Source organism: Stigmatopora argus, chromosome 10 (genome assembly GCF_051989625.1).
Source record: "Stigmatopora argus isolate UIUO_Sarg chromosome 10, RoL_Sarg_1.0, whole genome shotgun sequence".
Classification (NCBI taxonomy): Eukaryota; Metazoa; Chordata; class Actinopteri; order Syngnathiformes; family Syngnathidae; genus Stigmatopora; species Stigmatopora argus.
Genome location: NC_135396.1, coordinates 8806675 through 8818133, shown reverse-complemented (window position 1 = coordinate 8818133; position 11459 = coordinate 8806675). Strand labels below are relative to the sequence as shown.

Sequence of the window (11459 nt, the reverse complement as noted above, 5' to 3'; positions counted from 1 at the left end):
AAGTTCCCAGACTTTTTTTGTTATCAATACACAAAACTATGTGTTTGTGATTCCTTAAGAACCAAATAGTGGGTGTTTAATTGCACTTCCACTCAATCAAATTGTGCTCTTTATTTCTAACTGGTGCAAAACAGGTGAGGACTTTCATAATTAAGAGAGAGTTCAGATAATTTTCACTGTAGGAAATTTTAGAGAGGAAGAGAAAAATAAAAAGCTTCAGTTACAGATTTTATTTCTTACATGTTAATATATGGTAGACATCAAGACTGGTAAATACAAAATGCCATTTTGCGCTTTATCGCAGTGTGTTTGTGCTGACCTCTTTGACCCTTTGCAAAAGACACGTTAAAATAAGTCAGGAAATAATACATCACATGCAAAATACATTTGTTCCAAAATACATCCCCATGACTGCCTTTTATCATTTTAAGTGCACCAGGTTAGTAGACCTGTTCACATGATCGATTATTACGCACCCATTCTTACACCTACTAGTGATAAGAAACCAGGACGTAGTTATGCCCTCATAGTGGGTGCATCACCAAACACACTTAGAGCAATATTTACACAACTTCAAGTGTTGAGGTTATGTATCTACCAAAACGTTGAGTATCAAAGTGCCCAGATGGGATAATACCTTCACTTTATCCTGACTCTGAGGAGTTACCTTTATTTTTTTTTCATTATTTCCGTTTACCTTCCAAAGTAATCTCTCCCAGTCCAGCGATGTCACAAAATATCCGCAGTCACCGTGAGCCTTCGACTCTGCTTGTTAAAGATGGCGACAGCACTGTTTTCATTGACAACTTTAGGAAAATCCAGGAGTAAATAGTAGATGTCCTCCACCTCTAACAGTATATCATCCTACAAGAAAAAAAACATTTTAATGTCATCTGTCATATGCTGTGCTTGACCAGAAAAGAGTCTCATGTCAATTTCAGCTAGAAGAGCAATCAGGACTAACCTTAGACATCTCGAGCTGCCACTCTGACATTGAGCTAATCTTGGGCAGTTCCACAGTGATCTCCAGTTTGCAGGGAAATCCCTCGGCGTCAGGCCTAACCTCTATTCTGTACTCTGGCTTCTCAGGCTGCTCGTACGTGGTGGAGGAGATTACCTCGATTAAGCTTTTCTTGCGCACGGCGGGCTGACGGACGATATCAGCCGGCGGTCCCTTGTTGTCTTTGTCCAGGCGCAGGGAGTTGATCTTCTGCAGGAGGCACTCCGGGCTCTGAATGGCTGTAAATTTAAAGCGTCTTGATTGTTATCGATGGTGGTGGGAAGTGAAAGATTCGTTGAAACGCATAAAGGGCCCGCGGCAGCTTGTCAGAGCACTGACATATTACCTTACCTGAATCTGACTGTTTGTCTGCAGTCATTCGCCGCCGCTGGGAGCAGAGGCGGCGGCGCAAATCCTCAGGACAATTTTTCGGGCAAAAGCTAACAACGTTATAATGCTGAGACAACTTGAGTCCATGCTGCTGCTGGGCAAAGCTAAGGGCGAGTTTGTAGACTTGGTCCATCTCGGCCTTGTCTTTTTTGCAATCCTGCAACACCTCAGGGTTGAAAGCAATGTCTAGCACAGTATAAACACCTGCAACAAAGAGGAGACGAAAAGTTAGACAAATCATGTCACTGGCAAATCCCTTAGGGGAAAAAGTTCTAAGTCATTTTCTATTATGATTACTATTTCCAGGATTATATTTATGTTCGAAAAGTTGGTCAAATAGAAAAAAGAGGTCATTTCTATCTCAGTGAAACACAGCTTTGTCTTAAGTGCTCTGACCTTCATCTGTGTGTGCCTCCAGGCTTCCAGCATACACCGGTAATGGCTTACTAGGATCCTGGGATGCTGGCACACGCTTCCATCTGCATATATTAATGTACAGCGAGCTTCCCTGTGGTTCCTGTTGTGGGAACAGAGATGATGAAAAACAAACTGCACAGTAAACCAGGACAAAATTAGAATAAATAGAAATTGAAAGAACGTGAACCATTCAACCTAAAGAGTACATCGCTTGCAGCTATGACAAAATTGGCTGCATTCACGCCATCCTAGGTCTTCTCTAGCATTCATTCATTCATTTTCTGAACCACTTTATCTTCACAGGGGTCGCGGGGGTGCTGGAGCCTATCCCAGCGGACTTTTGCAGGGCACGAGGAGACAAACATCCAGTGAGAAAAAGTGGGCACCGACTTACCAACATGTCGACACATATACACGAGTCGAGCTGAGGTGGCGAGTTGTACTCCATGCCGGATTTCACCTGTTTCTCCACAAATTTACGGTAAGCCTCTGGGTCGTTCTCGCAAAGGTCGTCCAATATGGACCACAACTGATCGACCTGCTGGAGGACATCTCCGGGGCCGCAACTGGACGACATTTCCACCTCAAATGTTTATAGTTGGTCAAAAGATAATTTACTAAGGACTCGAATTAGCTCCTTCCACAGGTTTTCTCAGACGTAATGAAGCTTTACAAAGCCATCAACGTTCTGCCTGTACAATTTGTGGCCTTGATTCCCAGCTATAACTCGTTGAAAATGATAGGAAAGAAACAAACTTCTTCCGTTTGCTAATTCATAAAAAGAAAACAATCAAGATTTGTCAAATATAAGTGAATTTACACTAACTACCTTCATTTACAAATTGGTGCCTAACCTAGTGAAGCTGCTGTTGTCAGTTGCTATGGAAACTAGCAGAATGGAAGCGTTACAAAAGCGACACTCTGTGGCCAATAAAGAAGCTGCAGCTCAGTCACCTGACTGGTCTTCTGAAGACATCTTTTATTTTTTTGGTACATAAATAATAATACAACAACTCATCTTGATACAAAGAATGAGCCAAAAGTTGGAATATACTTTTTACATTTATAGGAGTATTTTTGAAGGTATACTGTGAGTAATGGCAAATATGGACAAAGAAAATTAATCAGAAAAGATTACAGCTAAGGAACGGTGCGATAAAAAAGAAGGGCAGGGAAAAAAATTATGCCAGGATGAAAATAGAGAATTTATTAAAATGTGTATCCTTATTTTTTGGCCCACTCTTTATAAACGTTGATTGCATACATTAAATAAGGACTGTTTGTAGTTAAAATGTCCACCCTATGTCCATATTCGCCCTTCAGTGAATCTGGAAGGATAAAAAAAAATGTTGGCAAACAACAGTTAATAAGGGGGATTTATTAACTAAAGCATTTTCTACAATGAGATGTAAACTGCCACATATGTGACTACACTAAAAATAATTAAGTTTACCTCCATCATCTCATAGATCCATTCGAGGAATGTGACCACCTTTGTATAGACTCCAGGGTGATTGGGCTCAGCACAACCATTCCCCCAGCTGACGACCCCTATTAACCTCCACACATTGTCATCCTGACACACCAGAGGGCCACCACTATCCCCCTGCGACATTGTTGAATAAACGTGACATCCGTGAACAACTGATGCCATCTTCACAATGTTAGAAACATCAAGTCAACATCCAGTCAAGAGCGAGTGGCACCTCACCTGACACGCATCCACTTTTCCCTCAGTGTATCCGGCACATAGCATCTGTGGTGTGATCTCTCCATTGTACATGCAGGAGCTGTTGCATTTGTTGGTGCTAATGATTGGGATTGGTGCCTCTTTCAATGTGTCAGATGAGTGAACTGACGGAGAGATGGACAGACTGCTTCTCTATATGCGTTCACACCCGTGGGCGATAGTTGTTTTAGACTAGCATTTTACTTACCGCCATCAGGTTGTGTGTATCCCCAACCAGAGATCCAGCACTGTGTACCACCAGGAGGGTCGTAGTCATACTGAGGCAGGCACACTGGGCGAACTGTATCTAGTTGTAGAAGGGAAAGAAGTGATTTCTTAGCACCCCAAATTGGTGGCCAGCCAATCGCAGGTCAGAAGTAGACAGAGAACATTTCAAGCTCACACTCGTACCTAAGGTTAATTTAGTGTTCAACCTGCCTACCCGGCATGATTTTGGAATGTGGGAGAGGAAACTGGAATACCCGGATAAAACCCACGCAAGCCCGGGTAGAACATGCAAACTGCACACAGGGAGGTCCTGAGGTTAATAGGTTAATTTATAACACTTCATAGGGCACCCATTCAACTCATTAGTTCAGCTTTTTAGCTAAGCCAATTATCCATTTTGGCTGAATGAGCGAATCTTGCTGCCAACCCTCCCAACAACCTCAACATCATGATGTTGAGTCCTACAAGGATGTCAAAACAGCAAAGCATGAAAGATCTAAAGTGAATAATCCTGGACAACATGTCTGGAAACATGTTGGTGAAGTTCCCGGTCATAACTAATGAATAAGAGAGCATCCCCAGCTGCAAAACCTCACTGATGCGCCTTTTTCGTGAGTATCTTAATAACGCCTTGTTTAATTTTAAATGGAAACTTTCAGCTCTTTGAAGTAGTAACAAGTTCTACACTACATTTAAGACCTTATATTGAGTTAGATTTTTTTTGCATTTTTTAAAGTTATGTTAAATACCTCCTTTTTCAAAGCCATTCTTATAAACTACTGACCTTTACATTCACTAGTATTATTTAAAATTTGAGGAATAAACACATTTTTCGGAAAATCTATATAAGTGGAGGTATCCGTATTTGGTAAATGAGCTCTTAGTATATATACATGTATAGTAAACATACTTTGTATATCTATATGTATGTGAATTATGACTCTTTTAGATCTTTGTGAAATTCTGGTTTCAAGACAGACCTGAGAAATTAAGTGGCGTCCGCAGTTTCATCAGAGCAATATCACTGTCATGGCTCAGGTGATTGTAGTTCTTGTTGTAGACTATCTTTTCCACGGCGTGCCCCATCCGCGCCGTCGTTTTCGCCAAACTGCGTGTCACCACTCCTGTGTAGACTGCCCAGCTGGACACCTGCGGCAGCCTGTAGCTAATATTTTGATGACACAAAAGACGAGTGAAATGGTGAAAAGAAGCCTTGTCGCTTACACTGTGTGGGGCACAGCTGTTTCACTGTTATGGTAAGGTCCGATCTATGAGTGGCGCAAAGGTCAGGTTGCTCTTACTTGTGAACACAGTGAGCAGCTGTGATGATCCATTGGCTAGTGATGATGGAGCCTCCACAGGTGTGGCGGTTGCTGTAGTAAAGGCTGACCTGCCAGGGCCACCTTCCCAGGGTAGCTTCTTCACCCCCGATGATCCTGGGCAGCTTAGCTCGCGTGCCACATTCTAGGATGGAAGAAAGGTAAACAAAGATGTAGCGGAATGTAAACAAAAAAATCCAGCTTGCTGAGGCTTCTCATCAATAGTGTGATGTCCTCACCAAAACACTGCAAGGCGATAACTTTGTGAGTGATGCAGCTCTGCCTAAAGGAAAACAAACTGGTAAGATCTTAAATGATCACTAAAGTTCTGGGCTAAAATTTCTGCTGGCTTTTACCTGAACTGCCACATGTTTTCCAGAGTTCCCCATTGTTCTGAGATAATTTGTAGAAAACCATTAATGTAGTTCGGCCCAATATCCGTTAGATTCACACCCTTGTCCTTGGTTAGTCTGTAGTAATATTATACCAAAAAAAGTTCCATTATTTATCTAGGTTTCATATTTCTTTTCAAAATCTGCTTCATGGCTCTTAGAGTACAGTGTGTATGCATAAGGGGGGTTTGTGTGTGTATATGTATATATGCACAAACTCAGTCTAAACCCTTTTCATATGTTGTGAAACCGGGTTTTAATTGGACTTCTGATAGAAATGATTTTTTAATTTTTTTTAAACCCAGGATGACTGACGTCTATCTGGCAAATTTCCCCTTCATCGACGTGGCAAGAATGGCAGTCATTTTCCTCAGCACAATCACCAACTGCGACTCAAAGGGTAAATCATTCACATATGCGCTGTGTGATTTTTGCATTTTTAAAAAACAGTTTGAAATGAGAAGAAATATTTTTGAACTATTGAGCATATGTTTTGTGGTGTCCAGTCCACCAACAGATTCTGGAAAAATATTCCCACTAAGTTCTCACAAAACCTTACCTGTGAATTTTGATGTTGGTCATACCTTTATTTTGAAGAGGAAAAAAATATGGCTAAGAGATAAGAATGTTTCACTTTTGTTATGTTTTCCCACTTGTTTAAAATATAGCCCTGTCAATAGCTTAATCCTTAAACTGATTATTTCTATTTCTGGTGCTTTCATGTGTAAAATTAGTTTATAATTAGAGGCTTAATGATTTGGAAAGGATTATGCGGCATCTTTGAGGTTACAACATTTAGAATTTGTGGATCCAGATGACTACGAGATTAAGAAAAGTAATATCTGCTTTGACCAATTTGGTATGTTTTTTTGTTTTCCCTTATTAGCTTCCGCTTGCTTTCTCCACAATGTATTCAATTTCAAGTTTGAAGAGCACAATGTATGGAGCCAGACATACCTCAGATAACCCAGCTGCCTACAGACCAGTGTTCCCAGCGATGCATTCCAACGCTCATAGCAAACAGGAAGCCAGGTGGGAAGCTTTCCCAACTGGATCTCCAGCAGAGAGTTCTCAGGGCTGATCCTGTAAAACACTGAACCTGATTGATTGAAAATCCCTCCCGAGGCAGGCTCCTCCTAGCCAACATTTAATTAAACATCTGCCGGAGAGAACTGATTCTGGAAAAGAAAATGTGCAAAAAGAAGAAAAACACCCCAAAAGCATCTTTGCCTATGTTGTCAAATTAGCACAGATAATTACAGTCTTTTCATGCCAGTCAATGGCCAAGCCTCCAGAGTATAAAAAAAAGTGCAATAATCAGCTTTAGAATGTTAATGTTCTGCTCAAATTCACTTCAAAGATGAACTGTGCCCTTCCTCACGAAGAAAAACAATACAAGGAACTTCACAATCCCTGACTTCCTACATTAACAATGGAATGCAACATCTTGCCTCCAATTAGCATCCAAGAAAGGGAGTTGACACAGACCTTTTCTGGGGTCGACGGTAGAAACGTCTTCCGTCACGTTGCAAAAAGGGGTCTCCTTTGTGTCCCCCAGTCCCGCTGCACTGTTAGATGACGGTTTCAGTAGAAACTTGACTGCGTGGTAAAAACATGTAGTTCGTTAAAAAGACTGACTCAAACACACCATATCATTTTTTTTCCATTTAAACTCTCTGTGATATACCACTTCTACCATATGCCAGGCTTAACACTGAAAATTAGAGCTGACCCCAAAAATTGCCTGAACTCAAAATCAACTTGTCTTTCATCCAGAATCCGGTTAGAAGGATATTACTGTAACTCGATATATCCTACAGCAGAGCTGCATTTCACAATCCTATTAGTGTGGCAATATAAGCGTGAGCATGGCCCACTGTGTGCTTGCAATGTAAGCCATAATCAAGCGCAGGATAAAGGAACATATGTGCGGTATGGCTTTCAATTTAAGGCTATACTATTTGTATCACACTCTCATAGTTCGGGTCCAGGTGGGCTGCACTAAATGTCACATTGACTACAATAATCCACCTTGGGCTTATTTATCGTACACACAATGCTTACCTAGAAACCAGATGCCAATAGCCAAGCCTCCCAAGAGTCCAAGTGCACACACGGCTGCCAGCAGCCTCAGCAGCCTGTGAGCTAGAGCGACAAATTGATACATTTTGGCTGGATTCAATATGCATGCTCACTAGGCACAAATTACAAGCACACTCTCTCTGCCTGCATCTCATCACCACCTGGAATTTCATACATATTTCTGCTACTTCACTCTTGCAACACTACGTTCCCCTCCTTAACATGACAAGCTATTTAGTAACAGTAAAAAAAAATCCACGAAGCTTTCTTTACTTTTACCGCTTTAGTAAACACTCACCTGCAGAGTTTAATAACACTCAAGAAAAACTATATTTTACAGGCAGTTCATTCACAGATTGACTGGCAATCATACTTTCTGATGAAGCCATTTTTAGAGTGCTGTCAAACAAACCAGCATTAGGAGAGGCACTCACCCTGCAATGTTTTCTGAAACCCTTTCAAGCAGCTCCGCGTTCCCTCGTTTTGTTCGACTATTGCCGTCTCGGAGGGAAAAGAATGGCTGATGGTCAATGGATTCTCAATGACGGGTAATCTGTCCCCCTCGGTTCTCTGTTAGAACAGCATAAACCACATCATAAAACACCTGCGTCCCAATCTTGTAGGACCTCATACTGTATTCACAATTTGCCTATAGATAAGTAAAATAAAGCTAGCTATGGAGAGAGCAAAAGTCTACTTTTCACCTGAATAACTGCCACTGTCTGCTCCAGAGTGAAAATTGCTCTTAAGTTTCACTAAATATGGTCACTGGAATGTAAAATCCAGTTACAGTGGATTATCCAATCTGTGGTCAGACGTAGCATGTGTGGTGAGAGTTTATATTTTCTTACCATTTTTGTTGTGAGCTCATCTGGAGGCCCGTGGCCAAGATACGGGGGACGGTCAGGCGAGTGTCCAGTGGTAAACCATTTAGTAGAATGCAACTGTGGATTTTCCCTTCACAAAGAGACAATGAGGTCAGCAGAGGTGCACTGAATGAGGCTGTTGTTTGTTCATTGGAGGGGAGGGTCACGAGGCATCAGAGACCAAACCCAACTTGGTCGCTATCAGGTGGCGCAAAGGTTGGGGCATCTCCGAGCCACCTGCAAAGACGACAGCAACATATTTTACCTCTGCTATGAGGAGTAATCAAGACTTGGAATGAGTTGACAGTTTGTTTGTACTGAGGAAAGGTCATGATTAGAGATTGTTGAAAGGTCTTTCTTTTTCCAAACCCATGTTCCATCATTTGGAATCTAGAGGTAGCACTTGAGCACAGAATGAAGTGGAGTCCCATCGGCCTGATGAGAAATAGTCTTCTGCACTGAATTGAAAATAATTAGCAGATAAATTTGGCACTTGTTGGTATGAAGGACCTCAAATTGTGTCTGGTCTCCGGTTTCCTTCCACATTCCATAGAAATGCATGGTAGGCTGATTGGACACTAAATTGCCCCTAGGTATGACTGTGAGAGTGAATGGTTGTTTGTCTCCTTGTGCCCTGCGATTGGCTGGCCACCAATTCAGGGTGTCCCCTGCCTCGGGCCCGAAGTCAGCTGGGATAGGCTCCAGCACCCCCTGCAACCCCAGTGAGGATAAAGTGGTTCAGAAAATGATATGAGACAACTGTCACCATACTCAACTAGAGTTCTGCACCTAGAACCTAATCAAGACTTATTACTACTACTTATACTTCTTATGTTGTATTTATTTATTACTATTTCGTGAGTATGTATTTATCATTGCTATATATTGATTTTCTATGTGTTTGCTTGTTTGTTGTTGCGTCTACAGACTCAGCGAGTGGAGCAACTGGCCGCTGAACAAAAAAAACATGGAACTCATCCTTCACTCTGCTAACCTAACTTCGACTACTTATTTATTCATTTTTTATTTATTGATTATTTATTGTCTGTCTGTTGTTATTTGTGCACTATGTGGTGAAAGCTTTAAAACTCATTATACTTGTATAATGACAATAAAAGCATTCAATTTAATTCAATACTGTTTTATAGCATCAAGACCACAAACATCGCGGCTATTATACGTCATCTTCGACAATATGGGCGGGGTTACGACTATTGCCGACACATGTGCGTAAATTAAGCACATGCGCAGTAGCTCGCCTTTTCGAACAGCCATTCCCATGCTGATGGACGACGAGGACACACACACAAGGTAAGGCTTGGAGCAATTTACTGGCCTAAGTGCATTTTTATCACGCTACCGGGAGATTTTTTAGGAATCAATTGAGCCCAAAACACCAACAAATCGCTTAGTTTAATGCCAGGTCGAACACACCGTCGACAATTTAAGTTAGGGCTACTTTTCCAGACCGGCTGTGTGGCTAGTTAGCATTAACGTCACGATGACGCTTAGTATTTGACTTAAAAAGTATGTTGTCCGTTTTCTCTCAATTATTGAGTCGTGTAGTCTTGTCTCTTAATTTAATCAAACAATGTAGTCGTGTCTCTTTTTAATTTAATCAAACAAAGCCGAGACATCTACGGATAGTTTGCTGGGTAAAGGCTCACTCAAAAATGTAGTGAAAACTATCATTACATACAACTTGTATGTAATGATAGTTTTCACTACGAGTGCTAAACACCCGTTTCCAATTTGTAATTGTTGTTTTCACCAAAAATCATTTATACAAAAATTGTTAAGCCAACTTTCTCCCTAGTTTTTAACGTCAGTCTTTATATTTAATCACCTTGTCTGGAAAAGGGAAAATAGCACGGAGCACTCACTAACTTATTTTCATTAATTCTTTATCTTGATCGTTTATTAAATATCTTGTAAGATTTCTCTAGCCTGTAATTGTTTGGCAACTCCCAAATAGCTTGATTAAATCATGTTTTCCCTCTTTAGCACCAAGACCACTCAAACCCTTGAGGTTACAGGAGAGAAGACTGGGCCAAATCAAGGTAAACTAGTTCCCATAAAAAACACCTAAAAGCCTATCTCTATATATGATAACTTTTGCTTTTTTTCCCCTGCATCAGCTCTTCCTCGCAAGTTGCCCGCTTGAAGATTTGGTGTCTCTAATCTCTGCACTTTGGAGAATGCTGGCAGGTTAATATATCTGTTTGTTGTAAAATATCTAAGTATTCATCCAAATAAGCTTGTGATATCTGATCTATGAATTGTTACTTATATAGGTAAAGTCCAGTTCTGTGGCACATGCTGGCATTAGACATTTTAAGGTAATTTTAGAAACTTCATTTGATGTTAACATCTAATATTGGGGCAGGATTTAATTCTAAGTCTTTCTTCTCTTGTAAGGAAAGACTTCCAAATCCTGCCCAACATTTTAAAAAGACTTGACGACAACTCTTTACGAGTCAAGTCTTTTTTTTTTTTTGTTTAAAAAAAATACTTGTGTAAAATATTGTCTTTTTTTGGGGCAGAATTTTCTCGTCCCAAGTTTTTTTTGTTTTAAAAACACTTGTGAAAAATATTCTAAGTCTTTTTTTGTCTGGAGAAAAGACTAATCATACTTATGTGATGTTAACTTCTTGTGCACCTGTTAATAAAAACTTTTAACTTGTCATGATACTTGCATTCTTTTACAATGAATAAGACATGTATACAGTTCAAGAAATTTTATTGCTTTTAAGATGAAGCACTGCATTCATCCAACAGCTGGAAAAATCCTCTTCAGTGGAATTCTGGGGGGCAGGAAGTCAAGTTATAAACTGGGGATTAGTTAAGTCAAAAAAACTACTTACCAGGAAGGCTCCAATAACACTGCTGAGTCAGCATGCTTTCATCCCACTGCCAAAGAAGACAACATTAAAGCCACAGGAGGGAAAAATAAATGGCAATATTAGACATACCCTTCATATGATTCTGAAACACTGGCTTGGTTTTCTTTTTGACTACTGCTGAGACTCAAAAATA

At 40.6% G+C, this 11459-nt stretch overlaps 2 protein-coding genes across 4 annotated transcripts; both read right to left on the bottom strand.

The window, feature by feature from the left end:
- Positions 1–92: 92 nt before the first annotated feature.
- Positions 93–2401, bottom strand: pih1d2 (PIH1 domain containing 2). Its single transcript, XM_077610990.1, has 5 exons — positions 2202–2401; positions 1787–1907; positions 1352–1594; positions 965–1239; positions 93–864 (listed from the first exon to the last, which is right to left on the bottom strand). Exons 1-5 carry the CDS (start codon positions 2382–2384, stop codon positions 730–732), a joined length of 957 nt encoding a protein of 318 aa, XP_077467116.1. The 5' UTR covers positions 2385–2401; the 3' UTR covers positions 93–729.
- Positions 2402–3130: 729 nt separating this feature from the next.
- Positions 3131–9614, bottom strand: tmprss5 (transmembrane serine protease 5). Of its 3 annotated transcripts, XM_077610982.1 has the most exons (12): positions 8409–9614; positions 7992–8127; positions 7540–7620; positions 6964–7074; positions 6433–6568; positions 5440–5553; positions 5323–5366; positions 5066–5228; positions 4745–4929; positions 3745–3843; positions 3519–3661; positions 3131–3413 (listed from the first exon to the last, which is right to left on the bottom strand). In XM_077610982.1, the coding sequence occupies exons 1-12, from the start codon at positions 8409–8411 to the stop codon at positions 3204–3206; spliced, it is 1425 nt and encodes a 474-aa protein (XP_077467108.1). In that variant the 5' UTR covers positions 8412–9614; the 3' UTR covers positions 3131–3203. The 3 variants fall into 3 exon arrangements, with proteins under 3 accessions (XP_077467108.1, XP_077467109.1, XP_077467110.1); XM_077610983.1 differs by lacking the exon at positions 5440–5553; XM_077610984.1 differs by lacking the exons at positions 7540–7620; positions 7992–8127; positions 8409–9614 and adding an exon at positions 7208–7273.
- Between the last annotated feature and the right edge of the window lie 1845 nt (positions 9615–11459).

Bases quoted from the DNA above. Each gene is read 5' to 3' on its own strand.
- pih1d2 (XM_077610990.1), bottom strand. From the start codon at position 2,384: ATGTCGTCCAGTTGCGGCCCCGGAGATGTCCTCCAGCAGGTCGATCAG. The intron at 1,595-1,786 runs GTCAGAGCACTT...TCTTTGTTGCAG, and splicing joins GGAGGCACACACAGATGAAG to GTGTTTATACTGTGCTAGAC. The intron at 865-964 runs GTTAGTCCTGAT...TTTTTCTTGTAG, and splicing joins GGCAGCTCGAGATGTCTAAG to GATGATATACTGTTAGAGGT.
- tmprss5 (XM_077610982.1), bottom strand. The intron at 4,930-5,065 runs GTAAGAGCAACC...TCAAAATATTAG, and splicing joins GCTGCTCACTGTGTTCACAA to CTACAGGCTGCCGCAGGTGT. The intron at 3,662-3,744 runs GTAAGTAAAATG...TCTCTCCGTCAG, and splicing joins ATACACACAACCTGATGGCG to TTCACTCATCTGACACATTG.